Below are 25,859 nucleotides of genomic sequence, written 5' to 3' on the forward strand. Positions count from 1 at the left end.
ACTAATAACAAACGTTGTTTACACACATTTAATTCAACATACCAGAAGCAATTTTCTCACTCTCTTTAGCATTTTATTCGCTTATAAATACAAGTCAATACCACAAGATGGCACTTTCTTACTTGTGACACACACTATTATAAACACTTACCCTCTTCAAATGATCCCAGATGTTTACGACATGTAACTTCTTAGTGGTTTTGAAACATTTAAAAAAGCAAGACCTTCTAAAAACTGCATTTGTGTTTGATGTATATTAAATGAGGTCAGGCAATTAAATTCAAAAAAAGAATTTATAAATATTTCAGATAAGAAAATTGAAATACAAAAGCAGAGTTTGTATTAATTAAAATGAATAACAATTTAAACTGGCCATAATGTATCTACATGGTTTAATTTAATTTAAAATACTTTTTAAACAATCAAATCCTCTAGCCATTCATCAAAACACCTATCTACTCAACTCTTTAAAAAATATTCTTGGCTAAGAAACCACCTATGCTTTTTCATAATAACCCTTATTCTGTCCTGTAGGTGGAAATGAAGCAAAATCATATTCCAGACTAGAAAACAGGATAAGAAGGAAGAAACTTTAAAAAACCTGGTAACTTCAGACACTTCAACTCATTCTTCCTTGCATTTCTCAAAATACATGATCTGGTTTTAAAGTCTTTGAATGAAATGTAAACACTAGAAAACTCATTGTTGAAGTATGCGAAGAATAAAGAACCTGCACTAATATAGTGCATAATGATGCCGTGTCAAACTTGTCATTTACAGCAAATGTCACATTTTCTTCAGGATTGTCATGCCTTTTTTTTTTTTTTACTAATTCCTTTTGATGTCTGTAGATTCTCTTATTATTCTTTTTATTCCCATTGCTCAACAGGAAGAGATGTATTTTCTGGTCTCTTCAGAATAGTTTCACAAGATCCACATCTTTGACTCCATTTTTTTTTAATAAAGAGGTGGCAAAATTTTAAGCTTGCAATACTTCTGCTCTGCCTGGCACATTACACATCAGGAGATTCCTCAAAAAACTGAGAAGTCGGAGAGTTCCAAAAAAGAAAGCAGTTAAGGCAGTCGATGTCTAGATTTGGATTTCCTTTTTACATTACATGTCAATGTCTCCATCGTAGGCTAAGGTTAGAGGTTTCTGCTGCGGAGGAGTGCTTTGATGCTGCTTTGTTTTTTTGCTGCAACAAAAAGAAAAATATTTCAGGAGACAAAATTATAAGCTGTAATAAGCTCAGAAACACCATCAACCCCCAAATTTCAACAAAAAATCCACTTCCCGTGCTGGCTATTTAATTTTGCAAGTATGTGACACTGCAGTACAGCGACTACTTCCGAGAAAAAACACACGGACCTGCCTGAGTGCTATTATGTGTGTGGTACAGTCACACAGCCTGCTGAAAATGGGCAGCCAACTGTGCTCTTCATCTGGAGAGGAAATAAAGCATATTTGTCTCCCGTGTCTTCTCACAGCTGACAAAACAAGGAACACCTCGCAGAAAAATTGAAACGTGAACTGTCTAGGAGTGGGATATTCTCATTTTTTCTTTGGCACGGTACTGAAGCAACAATAATTATTATTGAGAAATACACTTCTTCACCAGCCATCAAGTGAAGGAGAACTATGTAATGTTATTGAAAAAATCCTCTGTATGCTCCACTGCGAAGCCATAGAGAAATGGCAGCTACATGGCTTGGCAAATAAGGAAGCTGACACCCCTAAGCAGCATCAAACGCTGTTATTTAAGCTTTTAATTGGCGACAGAGACTGAAAGACTAAGAGAGAGAGAATAAAGTAATTTTGGATGAAAGCAGGCAACGATGCTGTCAGGTCATGGTTGTGGATGTCTGGTTGCCTGCCCTGATCCAACAGGGGCTGGGGCAGCTGCACCATTCACGTTCGTAAAGCCCAGGCCAGCTCTGTGGTCCTCAGGGCCAGCTGTGGGCACTGCAGGACACACGGACGCTGGCCACTGCTCCCTCTGTATCCTCCAAGACGCATCAAAGGCAGTGCCTTCCCAGATATTCAAACCAGAGAGTGCAACGCCAGCTCTGCCAAGCTAGGCCTACGACCCCTGCCCGGGGCGACTGCTGCTCTGGAGGAGGGCAGCCATCTGCCCCATCACTGAAGCCCACCACCAGTGATTCACTGGTGTAGACCAGGGCTTCGGCACCCTATCTCTAACAGCGGCTGGTAACAGCAGCTTTAGACACAGGACATGTTTCCATCTGATGTATTCACTGCAATCACTTTAAGGATTTCCTGAGCTGGAGCGTACATCCAGAAAACCACAATTAACACCAAGAGACCCAATCTCCCATGAACCGTTATGCCATCTTTGAATCCATTTATCTTCCTGGCATGCACCGTCCTCAGCAGTGGTAAACTCACAAGGTAATAATGCACTGTGTGAAAAATAAAAGCTTCTGTTTATTTTAAATGATCATTTCATCAGATGCCTCCTACTTCTTATATTGTGGGAAATAAAAATTCCCTAGCGCCCTTTTCTACTCCATTCATGATTTCATAGATCTCTATTGTATTCCCACATCAAACATAATTTTCCAACTGAATGCCCCTATTCTATTTAGTCCTTCCTTGAGTGGAAGCCAGCTCCTCGATCCAATCAGCCTCCTTGCCTTTTTTCAGTATTACTTTATCTTTTTTTTTTTTTTTTTTTTTTTAAAGAATATAATATAAAGCTCTTTCTCATCCCAACAGAAGCCCGAATAAATTTAAGGGCCTATTGATAACCAAAAAGAATTCTTTCCCTGCATCATCACCATACTTCTTCACAATCACATCTATTAACATTTACAATTTGGAGAGTTTTAAATTACTCCGAGGTAGGGGCCAAACGAAGGCAGTTAAGTAACCCAAGTTCCACCCTTTCCTAAAGCCTGGAGGATTAAAGCTCTGCAACACAGAGTGTTGGGATATATTTTGGATTGTTTAAATAAAAGCAAACTAGCTTTTATTTAAGGACAAAATACATGCCATACTCACCACATCAGGTAGGATGTAAAAATCAGGAAAACTATGACAAGGAACCCCCCAGCTGATACTCCATATACCCACATCTTCAGTTTACCATCTGTTGGAAGATGAGGAAAAAGGGCAGAGGGAGAAAAGGGGAAAAAAAAAAACTTCATTCTAAAATACACAAATTCTTAAAGAGATTAAGTAAAGAGAAAGCACACAAGCAAAATTAGCAGCATCATTGATGGAAAACACAGAAAGGACCGTCTGGGAACAATCCATGAACCCCGTATTTTTGATAGAAAAAAGGATTCCTGTAAAAATCAATCATTTTAAAGACAAAATCTTAACTTTGGTAAGGTGTGTAGATTTTCCTCAATGAAAAATGACAATGAACTCTTCGTCTCAGTTTTCCAAAGCAGTATTATTTCATAACCTCCCCTCTGTCTGAGCTCCTGCTGTTCATTACAGGCAGCCCAGGCTTATGGTGCAGCACAAGAAACACAACCCGGCGAGGCTCCTGCCCATGGGAAGGAGCAGAGGCACGAGTGCCTAGACCTTTCTCCTGGGGCAAGGACAGGCAGCGGACCTGCCTGCAATAGGTGTGCCCAGGTGGAGGATCTCCTGCAGCAGGTAGCTGAGGCCATGAGAAGGCTGCGTAGCATCAGGGAAGCTGAGAAGGAGGTAGACAGCCTGGTTAGACAGCAGTCTGCAGTGGACCCACTCCCAAGACTAAACAACCAAAAACTCCCCTATCAGCACACACGGAAGGGAGTGGGACCAATAATGCAGAAAAATGGAAGACTGCAATATCAAGGACCTGCAGGAGGAAGAGAGTTCCCCTGAAGCCTGAAGTGCTCTTGCAGAACTGCTTCACTGCTCTGCAGACTGAAGAGGAAAGACCCATCACATCAGGGGAGATGCTGGAGCTGAGCAAGGCAACTGGATCAGCTCCCCGTATAACAACCAGCCCAACTAAAAAAAGGCAATGGGTGATAGTTGCAGGCAACATTCTTCTGAGACGGACAGAGACACCCATCTGCTGACCTGATGCAGCCTCTAGAGAGGTGTGCTGCTTACCAGGGGCTGGTATCAGGGATGCAATAATCCACTGACTATTATCTGCTGCTTTTGTTTCCCGTGGGCACCAGCGATAGAGTCAGGAGCAGTCTGAGGAGTATCAAGAAGGATTACAGAACTGTGGGAGCAGCAGTAAGGGACTGAAGGAGGTATTTTTTTCATCAGTCTTTCCAGTGAAAGGGAAGTGGTTTGAAAGGGCCAGTCAAATCTGGCAAATCACCAAATGGTTACAGGACTGGTGCCATAGCCAGGGGTTCGGCTACTGAGACCACGGGACTCGCTTTGAGAAATGTGGTCTACTGGGGACTGACGGGGTCCATCTGTCAGAGAAGGGGAAGAGCATCTTCAGTCATAGGCTTGCCAAGCTGGCGAAGAGGGCTTTAAACCAAAGTTGCCAGGTGAGGGGAACCTCAATCCATGCCACTCCTACCGGTCTGATGCCAGCATCAGCACCGGATGCCCAGAGCCTGGAGAGGGATCACAGGTCAGCAGGAGAGCACCTGAAGAGCAGCACAAAGGAATTCCAGCCAGTAAGTCAGCTTCACTGGGGGCCCAATCTAAATGCCTCTGTGCAAATGCATGTCACATGGGGAATAAACAAGAGGAGTTAAGAGACATGCACACATCTGCAGGGCTATGATCCCGTTGGCATCACGGAGATGTGGTGGGATGGCTCCTGTGACTGGAGTGTTGGAACAGAAGTATACAGGCTCTTTAGGAAGGACAGGCAGGGAAGATGAGGAAAGGGTGTTGCCCTCTATGTCAATAACCAGCTGGAGTGCATGGAGCTCCACCTGGGGATGGATGAGGAGCTGACTGAGAGCTTATGGGTCAGGATTAAAGGGAGGGCAGGGACAAGTGACATTCCAGTGGGGGCACATATAGTGCCAGGAAGACTGAGCAGATGAGGCCTTCTGTAGACAGATAGGAACAGCCTCATGTTGACAAACCCTGGTCCTCATGGGGGACTTCAACCACCCCGATATCTGTTTCAGGGACAACACAGCAGGGCACAAGCAATTCAGGACGTTCTTGGAATGTGTTCATGATAACTTCCTTCTCCCAGTGATAAGAGGAGCCAACGAGGAGAGGTGCTATGCTGGACCTTGTTCTCACCAACAAGGAGGGGCTGTTGGAGAATGCGAAGCCCAAGGGCAGCCTTGGCTGCAGTGACCATGAAATAGTGGAGTTCAAGATCCTTTAGGCAGTGAGGAGGGCACACAGCAAGCTCACTACCCTGGACTTCAGGAGATCATGGAACTGCTTGGTACAGTACCACGGGATACAGCCCTGGAGGGAAGACGGGTCCAAGGAAGCTGGTTAATATTCAAGGATCACCTTCTCCAAGCTCAGGAACGATGCATCTCGACAAAGACGAAGTAATGCAGAAACACCAGGAGGCCTGTGTGGATGAACAAGGAACTCCTGGAGAAACTCAAACACAAAAAGGAAGCCTACGGAGCCTTCCAGTACCTAAAGGGGTCCTACTAGAAAGCTGTAGAGGGACCTTTTACAAAAGCAGCATGTAGTGACAGGATGAGGGGTAATGGCTTTAAACTGAAAGAGGGGAGATTTAGATTAGACGTAAGGAAAAAATTTGTCACTGTGAGGATGGTGAGGCACTGGCAGAGGTTGCCCAGAGAAGCTGTGGCAGCCCCCACCCTGGCAGTGCTCAAGGCCAGGTTAGAGGGGGCTTGGAGCAACCTGGTCTAGTGGAAGGTATCCCTGCCCATGGCAGGTGGTTAGAACTGGGTGTCCTTTAAGGTCCCTTCCACCCCAAACCAAGTCTATGGTTTTACGATAATTGCAGTAAATTGGCTCAGAAGCTCCAGTGGCTGCTCTGGCAAAGGTAGTTCAAAGTTGAGCTGACCCAGACAGAAATGCAGGTAACACCTGATATGTTTAGCCTAAAGAAAAGAGGACTGAGAAGCGGTGGGATTGTTGTCCATAAATACTTGGGGGTCAGCTGGGGTAAACACCAGTGAGTACAAATGAACAAGCTACTTAGAGCTGAAAAACCCTTGGGCAACAAATGGAAATAAATTCGGCTTATAATAAAAACAAGAATACGCTTTGTAATAGTAAGAGGGATAAAGTTGTACAAGAGCTTTCTAGTTGGGCCAAGGAGCAGGAGACGTAACTGGCTTTAAGAGAAGGTAAGGCTCTTGATAGGAGCGTTTGGATTGCAATGACAGGGGACCCACTCTGTGACCCCTGCAGGAACCCCTCCATGCACACGTGAGTGTGTTGAAACATTTCCTTCCGACAGAAAGTCTCTAAACATGTTATTTGGACAAGCCCTTAATTACAAGCTTTGCATTAATAATAATAATTTTTAAAAGATCAATATTTCTGTTTCTTGCTCTGTTCTGGCAGTACAGCTTTCCTTGTGGGGAGAAGCAATGGTATTTTTTCCATGCAGCAGTAGTCTTGGTTGATTCACGTCAAGAGAGCTCTTAATACATACTGGAGGCAGGAATATGAACTTGCGCTGTGCCCACAGACCTGGTTTGACAGAGGCCATTTCAAACTCAGTCATGTGAGTGGGGAGTTACTTCACGCACAATCACTGAGCCTGTTTTACATTTTATGTTTGAATGATGAATTTTTTCAAAAGGAAACATATTTAATCAGATCCCATTCTTTCTCTTTTTTCTTCCAGCCTTTGTGGGAGGGCTGAGTACCTCTCACAGATTTTCTCTTCTCCTCAAAACACTTACAGCTTATCTCCCACGTGAAAAATGCTCCATTTGTCAGGTCTTGGTTTTGTTCGGTTTTTCGGGGGTTTTTTGCTGAAGGCTGGGTATGAAATTTGTCGCCCTCTTAACTGGAGATGGCCAAGAAACATTTAGCAGTCCTGCAAAGGGACTGTCACAGCCACAAAAAGGCATCCCACCATGTCTGCTATGAAGGCAGCTATGCTCTCCATCCCCAATGTAAAGGCACTGGACCATGTCATCCTACAATTTAAACAATGCTATTTAAATTGCCTCTCAACTTGAAAAAAGTTTCTGTACCTGAACTCTGGCCTCCCAGAGTGTGGTAAAGAAAGGAGAAACACAGCCTGATTCGGAATCAGTTCTGTGCACTCCTGCAGAGCATTTAAAAGAACAAAAACATCAGCCTCATTAAATTGTAATAAAATTTGTGTTCGAAACTGTAAACAGGAAAGGAAATCACGAATTAACTGAAGAAAGGCATGTATACTTTTACTGACAGATATAAGTCCTTAGACGTACACAAATGTCAAGGACTATGGTACTGAAGGGCAGTAAATGCCATCCATACAGGCAGCATACACCATAGACCTGCTCTCAAGAGTGTAACTGGTAGGTTAACAGCAGGTTCCTGGCTCAGCTAGCAGTAATTATTGCAAACCCCCAGACTAGCTAACCTGAGAGCCTGTTTAAGGGGAGTAATTACATATTTTGTCAAGAAGTTATACAAAAGGGAGTGATTTGAAGAGCACCAGCCTTGAGTTGAGGTCTGAAGGGCACATACGGACTGAAGAGTTACCTGCAGGATGCCATGGGGTTGGTGATACACTTAGCACACACGGAGCACATTTATTCCTTTCCTATATATTGTTCCTCTAACACTTCTGCCCTAAAATTAAATAACACCATGTTCTGGAAAAGCTCTTAGTTCCTCTTTCTGTCTTGTAGTCCCTGGGGGAGAACTGGCTTACAGATGCTGCACTGAGGTTAAGCCCACCAGAAGTTTGCAGGGCTGGAGCCTCGAATGCTGATTTAAAAAGAGAGGATTGCAGCATCCACCTACACATCTCTCCCTTTTTCTAACCCCATAAAGGTACCAGCTGAAGAGATGACACCTAAGTAAGACAACCTACAGAGGGCCACAGATGCTGACAAAAAGGCAATTAACCCCAAACCTGTGACTCAAACTGCTGGTGAACTGCGTGGGCTTCTGGATGATGGGTTTGATCGAAAACCAGACAACTTTAAAAGGCTTTGGACCGAGCTCTATGAGCTCAGAGACTGTCAACGCAAAGGTTAACTACTGTATGCAAATCAAATATGTAAATGTAACATTCAAAGTGTGATCATATATATCAGACAGAATTATGGCTCCCTGAATCCCGTAACAGAACCTTTCATTACATGTTTTCTAAAGTCTCGTGTTCATTACAAACTAATAGGACATAAATGTAATGTCAGGTAACAGAAGAGGGGGAAGACTGCACTCCCAGTATTTTAAACTATGGGGAGAACTAATGTGTTTCAGTAAAATTTGATGTGCCCAAAACCTTTGACTCCCATTTTAAAGTCCTATTTGCATTTTAGAAATTTATTTTGAATAAATTAATCTTGCAAAATAACAGTCAAAATGGTAATCAGCTATTACAGCTACAGCACTAGACCTGTGGACCAGTCTAGGCACGTCCAGTACATGGTTCCAACTGGGAAGCATTTTATGGTGTGGAAGTCAAAGATCCATGTGGGATGCACTGCTTGGGCACAGCAGCTTGCCTGCTTTTTCTGGGCCATTTTTTTAATGTCTTAACTTCAACACTTAAAACTCTACACTCTATGCTTTCTACGCTGTTTTTTTCATATACTTTTGAAATACAGCAAGAAACAACCAATGTTTTCTTTAATGAAATCTTAAGTACTTTCTGCTCTGAATCTTCAGAAGCCCTAGTGATCAAAATCTTTCCTGGTCCAAACGTATTACTTCCAGGAACATCACCAGATAATAGTTCAAAGCGTCCCCCCAAATCACATATGAGTATACTTTTGCAAAATATTACTGCTTCATTTTGTCTTTGCTATCTCTCAACATAAGAGATCGTGATTACTCTGTATAGGCTCAAAGGAATGAAAGATGGCATGCGAGTTGGAAACAGGGAGGCTGCTCTGCAGCTCCCAGACACAATCTCTGATGTTATGATCTACAAAGCTTGTACCTTTCTTCTACAGAAACGTTGTACAGACAATTTATTCCATTCATATTTAAGTTTTTCACCTGGATTAAAAGGTTGAATAGACCATCCTTTGAAAATGTCATGCATTTTTGAGTTGACAGGTTTATTTTTTCCAGCAATGGTCTTAACATCAGCTTTCTTATCTTCTAAACCTGGTACCTTCATGCAGTAATCCAGGAAACCATTTGATCTCATTATTTCTGTATATCCTCGCTCACAACCGCAGACTCCTCTCTAGGTGATAAAAGGGAAATCAGTATTAAACCAGACTCACAGAACAGTGCAAATTGTAGGCAAACTATAAAGAAACTGCAAGGTATATCCTGCACATGCTACTTCTCCACCACCAAACCAAACAAGCCAGGAAATGGCGCCCGCAAACCCACTGCAGTTCAAAAAGCCACGATATTTTTGGGAAATTGGTTGAAAAAGAGTCAGTAATTATGGAGTACCCCAACATACAAACATTTTCATCCTAATTTGCTTAATAACAGGCATCCGTGGCTTGATCCACACTCCTCTTGTCAATAAAAATTTTCCCACTGACCCTGCTGGGCTTTAGAAGAGATGAAAAAGAAACAATCCCACCTCCGACCCAAAACTTCCCCACGTATTTCCACTCCAGTATTTCACAGGGCTCTCTGAAATGAAGGTTACTTTCTTACAGACAAATATCCACTGCCCTGGATGCAGTTTCTTCAAGAGGTTTCTTAGAAGTCCGTGGTTTGCTAAACAGATACTCCATTTCTGGATTTCTACTTTAAAACAGCTGTTTTAAATTGGTTTTCTTTGCTAATTACCTTATAATGCCTGACTAAGGGTCTGATATCCTTTGGTTACAATCCAAACAGGCGATTGATTCACCATCTCTCATAAGAATTTAACTCTTGACATCGGTTTAGTTGCTACTACATCCCCCATTTGTTGACAAACATGATCCTGGGCCTTTTTGGACAAAAGGTGAAATCTCAAGAGTTTTTATAGCTAACAAATTCATGCTTACCCATCGTTTTTATGTTCCTGTAGACTCCGAGTACTCTCACAACCACCCTCTCAGACACATTCAATTACCCATGAGCTAGCTTCCAACGGTAATACCTCAGCTGAAGCTGAGAGCTGTGGAGGCTATTTTCAAAATATAAATATCTAAACCCCAGCTGCCTCTGGATGCTGTAAGGGTTCTGCATTTTATACTCCATCACAGTACAGACATGGATAAGGCATTTTGGGAAGCTCTTACTCTGGTGTTCAGTACTGCAGGAAGGGACACCCATAACCTCTGGGCTTGTGTTTGCTCAGAGGCAAAGAAGTGGCAGTGGCTCCATGATTCAGCAAGTGTTGCTCAACTTTTCAGCAAAAAAAGTTTTGCTTTAGAAGGCAGGACAGGGATGGTGGGGTCACACTGCTACAGCTTTGCTACACTCAAGGGGGCTTTCTGCGTCCATGGAGAAGCAGGAGAGGACATACTCTTTTATCTCTTCTTTTACAGAAGTTTTAAACAATTTTCTATAGGACTGTACAATAGCATTCCAGGAAAATTAAACCAAGAGGTTCCAAAACCCCTCCACAGAACAAACCCGAACTTGTAACACCACATAAATACTCCATCACTTGTTTGGGCAGGTTTATTGTTTCCTTTCAGATTGAAGTTCCCACAAGTTCCTCGAGGTGGTACCATACCAACACTAAACTATTTTCTAGGTCCTGGAATGCATTTAAGATACAGAAGCTAATTGAGTAGATTTTGTGGTGTTAATTTCTCAAACTTATTCTGCAGCGGGCAATTACCTGTGTGCAGTAGGAGAACGGTTTTCTGCACGCTGGGCTGCAGTGCCGAACTTCTGCAGGTTTTGTCCGAAGAGCACAACCTCCTGCAAAAGAAAAGACTGAGTACCTTCAAGGGCACGTTCTAAACTGTTTTTGACTTAGTTCACCATAGTATAAGAAGTGCTTGCTTGCTTATTTTATGTAGTTAAATACTAGACTATTGAGCACATTAGCATAATATCTGTAGGCGTTGCATTAATTAATTTGCCTTAACAAGGCAGGGAATTATTATCATACCCATCTTGTTAATGGAGAACAGAGACATACAAATTTAAGCAATTTGCCACAGGCCACATAGGAAGTTTGGGACAGAATCGGGAATTAGATGCAGATCTTCTATGCCCTCATTAATGTCTTTTCTACAAAAGAAGACATAATACACATAATGCCTTTGCCCACCCTCACTTGGGGAAGTCTGTGCTTCTACAGGAACAAAAACATGATGATGAGCTCTTTACTCGGCAACCTTTGCACATAAAACTTTTGTTATTATCTTAATTAGTCATTATAAATAGAACTAGATAAGAATATCTGCATCTTCATTCTACTCTTTCCTCATTCACCCTGTGCATATTGAGAGAGATCCTATGGATGTGCAAGCCCTACTGCCTTTGCCAATCTCTCGTGGAGCTTCAAAGTTCTGACCATGAATTTCCCTTTTCATCCTGCGCAGGCAGAATTTGTAGGTCAGGGCAACAGCAGGAATCTCACAGTTTGAGCAATCTGAGATTCTTCTGTGTTGAACAGAAGAAGAGGTACAGAAGCTGGTCTCTCTACCACATGTGTGATGTTCTCTTCTGTGCTCCACAGTTACAGGAAGGTTGCACTAACAGTTGTGCAAGGCAGCCCGGGCAGCCCTTTTAGTACACGTACACTCATTTCTTCCTGTGACCCACCCAACAGTAGGGGTAACTCACCCAAATACTCATGTAATACATGTGTGATGTTGACCTGAAAGCAAGGCTGATAAGCTCCCATCTGTCTTTCCTACTAACTGAAATTCTGGAGGAGTTAGGAAGGATGTCCAACTTTCCTCTGAGCAACTGATGCAGAAGAAGAAAAACCTGGATGGACACCTTTCATTCATTATGGTGCATCACAACTTGTGGATATACCTGTGACATTTATTCCATCTGAGCGCTGACACCACACTGTGCGTACGTTGTCTTGCCAAAGGCTGGTTTTCCACAGGTAGTCATAACACTTCCCTCCTGAAATACCAATACCAGTTAGTCTTCACCTTGCAACAAAACCAAAATGAACTCTTGAACGGGAGGAAGCAGTGCTGTGACCACGCTACCTGAGCAAGGCCGTGTTTCCATCGCTTGTCCAGAGCAGCTCTCCTGGTTCTCAGGAGACTGAACGACAAACGCCCTGGATCGGGACTGGCGCCCCATTGTCTCAAAGCTCCTGCCGTTGATGCAGGTGAGCTCGCAGGAGCTCCACTCTGACCACTCTGTCAGGTGGCAGTCACCTGCACATTGAAAGAACAAATCCCAGGTTTTCAAAAGGAATCAGCCTTAAAGCATAAGGACAACTAAGCACACAACAGCTCTAATAGTGAAATACCCCCAGTTTATTACCCAGCGGTATGTAATATTTAGATTTTCTGCTTCACGGGGAACCTCGTTTTCTCAAAAAACAAAAGAAGTCTTTTTCAGGTGATCTAGAAACAGCAAACTCAGCATTTGCCTGATCTGCTGAAGTAGAATTTTTTACTATGATGGCTGACAGTACTCAGAGCTATGGAAGCATCTCCATCTCAGACAGCTATCACAGGCAGAAATGCACCATGGCTTTTTAAAGACTTTACCTGGGCAAGGCACAGAGCATGGTAACTGGAGCACACTTTCTTTCGATGGCAGCTCACCACATAATGCATTTTCTACTGGTTTGGATGTAGCAGAAGCAGATGCATCGTGCACTACACATGTGAGGTTGCGGACTTGCAATCCATCTCCACACTGTCCACCCTATGAAACGATAAAAGCAAACAGAGACACGCATCGCTGACATTAGCAAACAACAGAAGAAACACAGTTGATTTCACCTAAAACACTTCAAAAACACAAATTTGGTCTTTGGACTGCAATACTATCCCCAGTTATGGGAAGACAGAAGGAGATCTCCTCCGTACACACCTTTACAGAAGCTGGGGCAGAGCCACACAGAGAAGTGTATCGTAACCAAAGCTGGAGAAGAGGCAGGTACCATAAAAGATAACTACTGTCTTTGGGGTCAGCCCTTCATGCCTTTTACTAGAATCAGTAGAACTAATAGAACCATTAGGTTGGAAAAAACCTCTAAGATCATCAAGTCCAAAGTAGATACTAATAAGTAGAACTCCATGCCTTTTACTAGAACTAGTGAATTTACTGATTTTTAATTACTGCCCAGTTATATGAACACAGAAATTCTGGGCTTCTGTAAAGAGGTCAAGAGCAGAGCCTGGCCATAAGGAACGGACATCTCCACTCACCTTGTTTGACAATACAGCTCAACAGGAGCACTTACATGATTTAAACCCTGCAACAGCAAAACCCCTCCAGCACACCTAATGAGACTGCAAGGGTTATTGCACACTAGGCTGTTTGTGTAATTTATTAAAGGCAGCTGTTGGTTCTGGAGTAGACAGAGATCACTAACTTGTGTCACAAACTCTATCAAAACACCACCCAAAGTCAGCCATCACCTGTTAGCACTGAACCCCATTTAAACATAGGAGGCTCCACGTGAGCCACTCCATGCTCATCAGCCCAGTTCTGAAATACTTAGCCATACGCCAAAGTACTGGCTGAAGACTTCCTTTATGGAAAATCAATAGTTTGGCTAAAGCAATGAAAAAGGGCTGAGGATGCTGTAAGAGCTGAAGCACTGAGGCTATTTCTAGAGGCTGGAATTGTTTCGTTCTCATCTGAAAAACAGAGCTGCAATGACGTTTGAGGTGCACACCTTAAACCTGTGTCAGGCTTTACGAACACGCGCCTGAAGTCCTGCGGAAATGGCACTTTACAAAATTCAATAAATAAAACTCAAGAAGAAACATGAAACATTGCTTTTATATAACCAAGGGAAGTGCCCCTTTGGATCACTTGGCAGTGGATTCTTTTAAAATAATGGACTTCATCTGCAGAACAGAATGGCTCCTACTGAGTGCATTCATTCAGCAGTGCGTTTGCTAGCAGGAATGGCTCTCATGCATACACCTCGTAGCTTTTTTCATTCTCTCTATCCCTCATGTTCCAGACGAACAATGAAATGGAAATAAAAGCATAACCAGCTGGATTTAGAGCAGTTGCAAAGTGTCTTAGAGAAATATTAGTGTAGATTTACTATATGCAGCCAGATTTCAAGTTTTTAACACCATGTTTCACTTTAGTCAGTATGTAACTTACTGTTCTAAATTACTGTTTCACCACTGAAACCTCTATTGCGGTCTGAGATTAATGGTGTGTGAATAACTCATGTAGCTGTCAATTGGGTTAGAGCTCTTAGAAATGGCTGGTGGAAACAGAAGACGATGTGGAGAAAATCCTCATGGGAAACGAGCACTAATCAAACTGCAGTATATTTTCAGCTCAAAGTGGCTCAAAGAATGACTAAATGACTGCAGAGGACAAAAAAGTTTTCTAAAAGATACTTATTCTTCTATAAACAATATATAAGTATTTATATATGTATCAATATTGTGTGGTGTTTGTCTGCCTGCAGAGTTCAAACCACAGCAAATATATAAATATATACCGAGATATAAATAGGTGAAAACAATAAATTTTTTTGGTACAGCAGTCTCTCCTATAAAAGTCCACACAACACATTCTTCATTCTTCTGTCATGCAATATTGGAAATACATTCATCTTTTCCAATGTTTAGAATAAAAAATAAATAGAAACCAGGAACTCTCAAACAATCAAAAGATAAATGTTCACTTTTTAACAGTGGCTTCCATTTGCTTGCTTTCTTTCAAGACGAGCACTGTGTTTTTACAATCAATTGAACACACTTAAAAGATAAAACGTCATTTACAGTAGGTGTCTTTTGGTATATTTGGTAAGGTCACAAGCAAGGCAGGAGCACTGCATTAACTTCCTTATCATCTTCAAAATTATTCATATTCCCAAAATTGTACATTTAAAGATCTAATTAATAGGTGTGGAATCAGAGGAACTTCGCTGCAGCAATGGCACACTGAGGACGCAGGGAATAGCTGCTAATCAGAGGAGAACTCCCAAGGAAACGATCACATATTCAAAACTCAGGGGACCAAATCCGTATTGTAAATGCTCTTCCTTGGAAGATGTGATCATCTGAGGTTTGCCTGGAGCCAGAACTTGCTTCTTGAGTTAAGAGCTCCTGGCAGGAAGTATGTAGGGATTTGACTTCCAGAGGGGATTCCCTCCATTTGGCTGCAAAAACTTCTACGCTGACCCTACGGAGGATGCAGAACCCACCCTGGGTTCCCTAAATACAGCCTGGAGGTACGGGCCCCTCCAGGAGCACCTGCACAGAGCCTCTGCCTCTGACCCCCCTCACCCCAACCGACCACCCGTAACATACAGAGAAGGTTTACACCAGGACTGTTTTGGCAGCCATGTACCTTTTGAACTGACCAACACACTAACATAAGGCAGCCTCTGCACAAACCTTCTCTCCTGTCACAAGACAAAAGACAGCAGCCCTAATGAGATGCTTTGCCCAGATGTACCTTCAAGAAAAGTTTTCCCTTTTCAGCTTTTACTGGGGTTCATGTGTGTTCACAATTATTTTAGGTAAAGAGCTGATTGGGCAACGCTTTCACAGGTTGATGAGCATTTAATCAGGTAGAAGTTTTCTCTAATGAGGAACAGTTGCATGATCACATTTAAGGGAGTGCTTTTAAAACACGTTAGAAAGGAAGGGTTCTTGGTCTTCTTATGAATGTTAGGCAGCTAGTGCTTGATAATGTCTAGCTACTTCACTTATATTCCTTTAATAGAAAAATAATTAACAGTGTCAGCCACTGCTAATATTTTTTTTTTTTAAGCTAATCAGGGTAAACCACTTCAACTCCAGTAGGGAAATGATTAATGTAATGAGGTACCTCTTTAAAATGAGGTGTATTGACCATTTCCCAAGTTCTGCATCCCTCTGAATGCAGCAGAAATGCCCCACGCCCGCTGGGGGTGTGACATGGGCAGTTACTGGGAGAGCAATGCACTGATTTCCGTACTGTGAAAATCGGCAATACAGAACACTTAGCGGGCCCTAGTCCTAAACATGCAGACACTTTTAATTATTCACATGAAGTCAACTTAGCACTAAATAGTCTTTCTATATTTAGGAAATGCAGTCTCAGTTATCTCATAATACAAGGAAGAAATATTCTAGCATAATTAATTGTCCTGTTTATATTATTACAGGAAGACACTTTCACAATGTGCGTTTTGGTCTTACCATAGAACACATTTACCTTATTTCACAAAGCATCCTTGAAAACAGGACTTTTGAAAGCTTTCTTTAAAAAGTAAGCTTAAGCTTCTTTCCCAGTAAAGCACAGGAATAAATCACCCTGTATTTATGAACTACATTTAATTCCTAAGCACCTCATTAAAGAGAAGTGAACATGAATAAAATGGCTCCTTTCCAAAACAAAGCAAAGGGTAGAGAAACTACATGGCAGTAATTTAAGGAGAGAAGTGGGCTCTATCTCACTGAAAGCGTGGGATGATATCTGGGTTAGGGAAGGCTGTGATTACTTGCTCTGAGCTGAAATTTAGCTGGGTTCTGGATGCACACACTTTTAATCTGCACAACGTGTTATTTATCTGGAGTATGCCAGGGCATTAATTCAGCATCCCTACTAATTCTTTTATCAGCTATGTTAGCTCCTACGGTTGAAGGTCTCTTCCCTAATGTTTAACAGAATTTGCTTACGTTAGTTGGACAAAATACCACCTGATGTTATAATTTTCTTATATTTATGTTACACATAAATAAATACTGAGTGCAGTACATACATGGACCATGTTCACATGCCTAGTTGCAATGAGTTGTTGTTCATTATATAAAACATATTTCTGTTTCTCTGATTTTGGACTGTCCAAAGACTATCACACTCCAGATTTCATTTGTGAAAACTGTGGTAAAATTCTGGGTATCTATTCTGCCACCTGGAGTATTTGCCACATGTCCATCTACTGCATCTAGAAACCAAGCAGGTATTCAAGACATTAGCAGCATGGTAGAGGCCAAAGCACAAAACACAAGGGATGTGTCTTTACGCAGGTTACTGGCATAAAGAAGCAGTCACAGGTCTGCACAGAGGTCCTGTCCCCCGGGACTAGACAGGGCTCTCTTCCACCCCAGCCACACTTCTCCCACTACCATCTCAGCACAACCGGCTTTAAGCAGCCCGAGTGGACTTCACTCTGCCCAAGAAACCTCACTGTGAAAGATTCACCTCTGCTTAAACTGGGTTACTGACTAATATGTTTTAATATTGGAAATGTGATCTAACAGATAAGGAGAGAAGAAAAGGCATAGAGGGCAAAAAGTCAATTGAAGCCTGATGCAAGTCACTGGCAGTGAAAAAATGACAGCTCCAGGGTCAAGCAGAGGTGCTGAGTGTAGGGACAGCACAGCACAACTGAATCCAGCCATTTTTAGATCATTAAAGAGATACCCAGGATAAGGAGAAAGTAGAAACCAGCACTTCATACAATAACTCACACTTCTGTACCAGTGACCTTGTGGGGAAAGACCTGCTACACAATGCTTTAGGAAAAAAAAAAAAAAGTGAAAGAAAGAAAAAAGATACAAAGGGCTAAGCTCTCTTGAAATCTAGCATATCTATTTTCTTGTTAGAATTATTTTATATAATTAAATTATAGGTCACCATGACTATGCCCACTCAAGCACATTTACCCCGTAAATCTCCTTTATGCCTCTATAAGCTCGCGGTACTTGAACCCATACTGCTATAAATCACTGCTGATGTCTGGAAGATGAGGTGCAGAGGTTCTCCGCTCCCGAACTTCCCCTGCTTTCCTACGGATCTTACCAGCACCTTCAACAGCCATCGAGACACCTCTAACCCACGAGCGGCAGCCTCCATCAATTGTGCCACGTCACGATGATTTTTGTCATTGACCCTGGCCGCGGGGAACCCGAGGAGCCCTCGGGGAGTGCAGGAGAAAGCCGTACCTGGACTCTGCAGGGAGACCACGGGCCCAGCAGCCAGCTGTAGCAGGGCTTCACCGGGCAGCTCCTGTGCTGGGTGAGCTGCTCCGGGCAGGGTCTGCCCTCGCCCGCTGCCCGCAGGACCACCGAGCGCCCACGCACCATCTGGCCTAGGCGAGGGGAGAAGACAGGACACAGTGAAGGAGACCCGGAGGAAGAAAGGCAGGCAGATTTTGCGATTTACCAGCATTTCTCGTTCATTTTCCACCACTAAAATCTGTTTAAAAAGCAATTAATTGGGAAGACTGTTTGGATAATATGGACGCAATTGCTAATTTTAAGTGATGCAGTTGCTGATATTTTCAAACACAGTTTTTAAACACAGTTTTGTATGTTTTCCAAATATATTACTTGTTTATACAACACATTTAAATACTTGACTAAATCCTGATTATTAAATATGACAAGAAAATAATTCCTATGGCAGCATCATTTCTAACATCACACATTCAATATGTTTCCAGAGATTTTTAACAAATGAAATTTTCTTTTTATGAGCAATTATGTGCATCTAATTTGAAAACTGCAAACACTCTGGTGGCTATTACCGTCCATAACCACTTCTGCCATTTCCATTAAAATCCTATTTATTATTGGTGAAAACTTCTTCAGCCACTGAATGGAAAAAGCAATTATGTTACTACTTTTGAAATAATAAAACTGAGTATATTCATTAAAGTTACAGCAATTCCATTTCCATCTCCTTTGCTGTCCATTTACATCCAGGAATGTTTTCACTCAAAATGTTTCAATTAGAATCCCAGCTCCAATTAAAAACAAAACTGGGGGAAAAAAAAAAGCCCTTATGCAACGGGATGCAGAAGATTGTGCCAGGGATAAAATTTCTGTCTTGACTTTCAATAGGCATGGATTTGAGAGGCAGGTAAAAAAAACAAAGGTCTGGGTAATAAGGACACATAGATGCCACAAGACAGAGGCAAGGGGTAATTGCTAGCTCACTGAAGAGGAAAGATGTGACATGTTGCAGTGGAGTCCTCCCACTTGGATCGCAGTCATTTAGCTGCAATCGTGAGTAGAGGGGAGTCTGGCAGGGAGCAAACACCCCTGCGAAGTGGGGAGGCTGTGATACCCAGCCGGATCATTCTCCCAGCTATTTATGCTCACACTTACTAATTAACGGTACTGCAGCTGGGTTTATGGTACATCTCTAATAACTGTCATCGTGACTGTCTACAGAGCAGGGTTTCCAAAACCATTTTAGCAAATAAAAATTAAAAGCAGACACACCTGAAAAAGCTACTGATGGATACTTTAGCAAGCTCTCTTACCTTTACAATGCTATTCCCTTGCTCTGACCTATTGAATTCCATTTTTAAACCCATTTAAACCAATTTTAAGACTTCCTCCTCTTCCAATTCTAATCCCCTGGACCTGGGGAGTTTGTAACAGAAGTGATGATAAAGGCTCTTATCTACACAACTGTGCATTCAGCCATCACGGAATCAGATACATTAGGAGGTGGGAAAAAGTCTTTCCAGCTGAGAGGAAAGGAAAGGTAAGAAATTCCTGCAGTTCACCAGGGGTCAGAGCAAGGGAAGAGAATCCCCCCAGCCTGCTGCTGGCAAACCCCATGGCAGCCCTCCCCTGCCCAACAAGCCAAAATTAGCTCTTTCTTCCTCTCTAGCAATGGACCAAATTTGCTGGATTCTTCTTAATTGTGAATGCTGCGGACTGGTAAGCAACAGAAAAGGCTCTTTGGGAAACCGTAGGGAGCCCGCGGCCGTGGGGTTTTCAGGATGCCCCAGCACAGGCACAAGTTCCTGAAACAGCAGCTATGGAAAAGATCTCCTAAGCTTAAAAGATCTGATTTCATTAGGAGAGATCTGAAAGCCTGAAGCATTCATCAAGCTATTTTAATTAAAGAAATAATTTCCTTTCGTACCCTCTGTTTAACATCTTTCTAGCAAAATGTACACAGGAAGATCATTGAATAGAAAACACGATTTTCCTTTTAAGAGGAATTAACAACCATTCTTTTTTTATTTACATTTTATTTTCCTACAGTCGGTTATCCAAACCATCTAAACTCACTAGATTCACAAAGGTCAGCTGCTGCTGGACTAATTTAGTCTATCACTTTCTTTCTAAACTATGAACAAATCATCAAAGACAAAAATTTCATTGAAATCTTTCTCTGCACAATCACTGCAGTGAGTTTCTTAAAGCTCTGATTTTTTTTTCTCACTCCACAAAAATCTAGGTGCTCAGTTACCACTCAAGTAGCAGAAAAACTCCTCGTTTTTACTTTTAAATATGTTATCTTTTGCTGCCTATGGAGAACAGAATCTCACTGCATCGGAAATTAACTTGCTTCTGATACAAACTCTGGAAGAGTTAAAGCAATCCTAGTTATTTCCTTAATTTCCCAATGAATTGGCAACACCACTATTCCTCTGCTCTGCAGTGTGATGTAAAAATTAAGACAGAAAGTGTGTTGAAAACTGAAAATAAGTATTTCTTCATATCTTCAAATTTGTAATTAGCTTTGAAAGGGAGTGGGGAGAGGCTAGTCTTGTTAATGCTGGTCACTTAAAATTCCATTTTGCATAAGTGGCTAAAATTTAGGAAACATAGGATCATACTTTCAAATCAGAAGAATCAGATTTTTTTCATGCAAAGAATTCTTGTCGTTCCTTGAATTTTATTCCCACAAAGTGATGCATCGAGGCTGAAACCAAGGTGATCAAAATTCCTGCTAGAGGTCACCCCAGTCAAAATTACTGACACATCGTTCTCTGCTTGATGAGCAGGAGCAGAGCACACAAAACACAGCCTTATCAGGCAACCGCAAGACTAGGGCAGGGATCAAGTCACTTAGATACAGCCCTGGAGGTCAGGTTAGGACAATTCACAAGCAAACACGACTGGTGATAAATAGGGCTTTTCATCTACTTCCCATGGCCAGTCCCTCCAGCAGGCACTGAGGCATCCACAGCTTGGGGTGAGGTTTTGGTGGCCCCTCTTCCAGCAATGTCTCCCAACATCAGCAGACTGAAGCATGCCGAGTTTGAGTAGCAAGCGAGAAAAAGTCATGAAAGTTTCTTCTTCAGGAGGCAAAACCAAAAACATTTTCCCAAATCGGTGAAGAATCAGTAAAAACATAACCACCAAATTTTTCAGATGTCTACACATGAATGTCCCCCTCATTTCTGTCCCATGGGTCAGTCTGGTGTCAGGGCACACGTCTCTGCAACCCGCTACTGTCTCTTCTGGGCTCTGACAACTGAACAGGGCACGGCAGCGTGTTCAACCCTGGGTAACTCAGGTAAATCCCATAATTTATCCGATGAAATCAGCTTTAGAAGTGGCAAAGCATGGGGCTGGGTGGGTTTATACTACTGAGCACGCCTGTTAGACCAGTTGGGAGAAATCATACGGGATTGGAAAACATTTACGTAGAAAAATTCAGCATCCTCATGTATTCATTTGCCTTAACAAAGGAAATACAACTTGCTGAGGATTATCCTTACCAAACACCTCTCCAGTAACTTTGATTCAGGCCGTAGGAGCATCATCCATTAACACAGTACTATACATCTTTTCACAGCAGTATAGCAACTGATAGGAGGAACCCTAATATATAACCCAATGTCAGCCTAAAGCCCTAGCCAGCATCCTGAACAGATGCTGCCCAGAAGTACATCTGCAGCAGGCAGATATCAGTTACACATCTCCGTAGGCTCAGCGCAGGCAGGAAAGAGAGATCTACTTTACTCATCATCATTTATAAAAATCAGTATATTCGCCTTTGGCTGCTGTGTACCAGAACCATATTAGCTGTCGGTGCCACATACACAGCAGCACCGCTTCATGTTTAAATGCATTGTTCCATAAACTAAAACCTGAGGAAGAGAAAGGTACCATCCATTAAAATATATCACAGCAAACCGTTACTGGAAGAGATGGACAGAATAAAAATGTTAGCAACAATGCCTGAGTTAAGAAACACACAGAAGCATAAAGCCAGCAACACTAGATTTTGATCTGAATTATATTTAAATTATGTTTCTCTCTGAAGCCATTTATGGTACTTCAGCAGGCCCTTCACATGCTCTTCAAGAAAAGCCAGAAAAGCAGGATATCATTGTGAGCACCGCCAGTAACGGTGCGTGTAACTGATTTGCTGTGAATTATTTCTGAGAACCATGCATCTAAGCCCTGCATTTTAGCTTTATCAAATAGTGGGCAATTACTTATTTGGCAAAGGAAAGCCGAATCAGTGTTTACTACAGCCAATTCCCACAGCTCGTTTGGTTTTCCCTCTCTAATTTGAGGCTTCATCCTATTCTCACAAATGCCTGTGAGAAGCTCATGATGATTTCAAAGGTATTGCAGTCTGTGAACCTTCAGGTAGGAAACCCTCACTGTATTCATCTGTGAAGTACCACCCGTAGATAAATACATAATTAATGTCTTCTCTGTTAATAGCATCATCAAGTAGCATTTATAACCAACTGGAATTCAGTGAAGAAGCTGAAATGACAGTATTTCTGCTGTTGGAACCACACAAAGGCCACTGCTGCAAGACTGGTGCCAAGGTTCCTCCATCATGGATGTTTGGTATCAGTGTAGCTCCACACTTGATGGCTGCTGCAGCAAAACTCAGATCAGGACTGGGGCTGCAGTAAAATAAACCATGTGCTCAGAATAACTTGGATGCAAAGTACTTTTGTTTCATTGACTCTCCTGCTTTGGGATGAGATTCAGACGACTCTTGGGTCCCTGCAAAGCTATTCATATGATACTAAGCAAAATTTGGCTTCCTTATAATGTTTAGGACTGTCCCAGCTGCTTAGCTGTCGTAGGTTCACAAAACAGTATTTCCAGCTTTTAAATCGCACGTGTTTGTGGCCTGAACTGTACGAGCCAGCTCTCTAGCTAGCAGTATAACAGAACGATGGTCTTTGAGGACCAGAAAATGACCCATAGACTGAGCTGAGTTTGGGCTTGTTTGTGTGATTCAAATAGCCTTAATGAGGTTTGGCATCTACAGCCAGGACACTCACTGGAAGGTCTGCTTCGGCAAGCCACGGAAGTTTCCAGTTTTCCTCTGCAGAAGCCTAGCTCTGATTTAGGACATGATGTAACTGCTCCTTGCATGCACTGGTGACCATAAGTTCTTCAACTAGTCTTTAGGATTTGCAAACTATGCAATGTAAGAGCTGAGGATGAAAAAACCTTCAGGTATTATACAGGGTGAGCTGGTCCTTCAGCATGCTAAAAGCCATAAAGAAGTTACAACCTGCTTTTGCACACGTAGCTCTGTTTATTTTAGTAAGTGTTTGAACACTCAAAAAATTAATTTAAGTCCATTCAGCAACATGAGCATTAATGCTCCAAAATGGATTTTGAGGAAAAAATAAAATTTGGAATTAATAGTATTCCTAGTGTGTTGTTAAAACACTGTCCATGAATTATTCATTTCTGTTAAGAAAGCACTACTTTACAAAGGGGCTAAAAGCTCAGCAAAGAAAGAACACCACTAATCCAAATATTAAGCTTTTTCTGTAACATACTTTGATCTCTGAAATCCATCTGAAGGAATCACTTTATGGAAGTTAAGAGCTTTTTTCTTTTTGACCTTAAGTGAATTTGATTCAAATATACATTACGGCTCTTGAATCTTAAAGACCATTAGCCGTATGTCTAATGCACATCAGAAGCCTGGGAAACAATGTCACAAGCTTATTTTGAATAAAACCTTCAACACATTACCTCATGTCAACACTCAGAGGTTTTTTTAAATCATATAAAGTTAAAAAGGGTTCTAATCCTTTCACTTTTTGTATGCTGGTGAGCATTCTGGTTACACAAAACCTCGCTGAAGTTACTGGAATTATACAAGTAGTAAGGGACATGTGGATAGAAGATGAAGACAGAGGCGTACACTAAATGATGAAAAATAGTCTTAGTGTTTTTATTCAACAGGATGTAATTCTGTTACTAAAAGTAACTTCACTAGAGGATTTGTATTTAGTTAATTATCCATTTCTTAAGAATCCTGTAACTCTCCTCAGCTCTTCACTAGCTTTACGCACTCCCCCTGTCTCTAGGGTTAATGTTACCTATGACTGAATCCTGAGAGTTTGAATTAATTATGAAATAATCCTCCAGGCATTTGTCCACCTGGTTTCCTAAACTGCAGTTTTCACTTTAGAGTACTCTGAAAACAATCTGCTTTGTTCAAAAAACCCAACACCTCAGGACCTTGAGAGTGTCCAAAACCACCTGTGAAGGGCTTGGTGCGGCTCAGGGCAATCCCTGTGCTCTGCACCCGTCCTGGGGTCCCCTGGAGCTGGGGTCCCCGTCTGTGCTGCATTGCTGAGGCGCGGTGGGGAAAGAGGGCAGATGGGCACTCACCGCCAGCACCACACGTGTGGGAGCACTGCGACCAGGCTGACCACGCCGAGAGCTGGCAGTCCACCGCACACCCCACCACGCACCGACTGCTTGTCTGCACGGGCTTCTCCAGGCGAAGCTGTGAGATGACAAGGAAACACAAGCGTCAGCCTCCCCAGGCCCCCCGGCCACCTCCTGCCGCGGCTGGCCACAAAGTCAGGAAAATGAAAATTGGCGATGACTCTGGTAGGACACCAGCATCGCCGCTTACGGGGAGTTCTCCCAAGGGTGCAATCGGTGAAAGCGGTTTCAGTGCTGAAGCATTTCACGTCTAAGAGTCCATCAGTGTTTGGGTCTTATTCTGAAGGGACAATCCCAAACTTCTCGTAGGGCACAATCTCCCTGGTCACCAGCTTTGCTGGAGCCACTGGGATGGTGCAGGGTTGGCAGCCATGCCCCACGCATTTGAGTTGAGGAGCGATCCCACCCACTAACACCCAGCCTGGGGATGCTGTTGTTCCCCAAAGCACCCAACTGCTGCACTCCCAGCACCGAACACAACTTCTCCACCATTTATGAATAACGTCTCGGTGTGGATCGGAAGGCAGCGGCTTTCTGGAAACAAAATGAACCCCTGGCCATTTCCCTGCCCCATGCACACGTGTGGGCCATCCTCACCCGCTGGCAGAGCTGCGTGCTGACGGTGGCCCCGTCACTGCGCTGGCAGCTCAGGAGGCGCCGCCGCTCTCCGCGCCCGCAGGTGGCATTGGCATCCAGCTGGCACCCGCTCCAGCCTGCAGACACAAAGCAGAGGATGTCGTGCTGCAGAGGTCACGGCCGTCAGGCTGTTTTCACATCTTTTTTACTCAACGTGAGGGTTACCTTCCCCTAGCACGGTGTTTCCTCGCATCAGGGCATCCCAAACCCAAGAACAACCCACACAAAAGGAAGCTGCTCTTAGAAGTGAGCAAGTCTCAGAGGAGAAACTGCTCGCTTTGCACTCAGATATCCTCTTAACGAAACCAGTACATCAGAGTGCACAGAAAACTGTTAAACACTGATAAAGTGTATCAGTTCAACCCAGTTGGTGCACTTACAAGGCTGCATTGTCTGAAGTAAAATTTCACTTTGATAAAGTAGCTGGGGAAGTTTCTGAAGGGTAACTCTGGTTTAACCTCTTTCTTGTCTCAAGGCAAAGCATTCCATTATTTAAAACTAAGCTCTAATACTTGTGAAATAAAAACTGTATTTCTAGTAAAAGAAAATTTGTACCTCACTACTTGTCTGAAATTATGATGGTCAGAATATAACTAAACTGAAACAAGCCTTAAAACATCATTTAAAATAAACAAAGAGCATAACACAAATAACTAGAATTTCCATACAGCACCAACAAATAGGAAGCCTATGAGAAGAAAATCTTATTACTTTGA

General features: G+C 42.6%; 1 protein-coding gene across 1 annotated transcript in view; it reads right to left on the reverse strand.

Annotated features, from left to right (window-relative positions):
- Positions 1-1,114: 1,114 nt before the first annotated feature.
- THSD7B (thrombospondin type 1 domain containing 7B) overlaps positions 1,115-25,859 on the reverse strand; it is a 274,844-nt gene continuing 250,099 nt past the window's right edge. The window contains exons 18-27 of the mRNA XM_086465473.1: positions 25,105-25,220; positions 24,448-24,565; positions 18,031-18,176; positions 12,661-12,820; positions 12,148-12,321; positions 11,963-12,058; positions 10,809-10,891; positions 9,062-9,254; positions 3,023-3,110; positions 1,115-1,196 (exon numbers count right to left, since the gene is read on the reverse strand). Coding sequence (XP_086321599.1) covers positions 1,115-1,196; positions 3,023-3,110; positions 9,062-9,254; positions 10,809-10,891; positions 11,963-12,058; positions 12,148-12,321; positions 12,661-12,820; positions 18,031-18,176; positions 24,448-24,565; positions 25,105-25,220 — 1,256 coding nt within the window. The remainder of the gene's footprint in view (positions 1,197-3,022; positions 3,111-9,061; positions 9,255-10,808; positions 10,892-11,962; positions 12,059-12,147; positions 12,322-12,660; positions 12,821-18,030; positions 18,177-24,447; positions 24,566-25,104; positions 25,221-25,859) is intronic.

Source organism: Leptosomus discolor, chromosome 5 (assembly GCF_034619465.1).
Source record: "Leptosomus discolor isolate bLepDis1 chromosome 5, bLepDis1.hap2, whole genome shotgun sequence".
Classification (NCBI taxonomy): domain Eukaryota; kingdom Metazoa; phylum Chordata; class Aves; order Leptosomiformes; family Leptosomidae; genus Leptosomus; species Leptosomus discolor.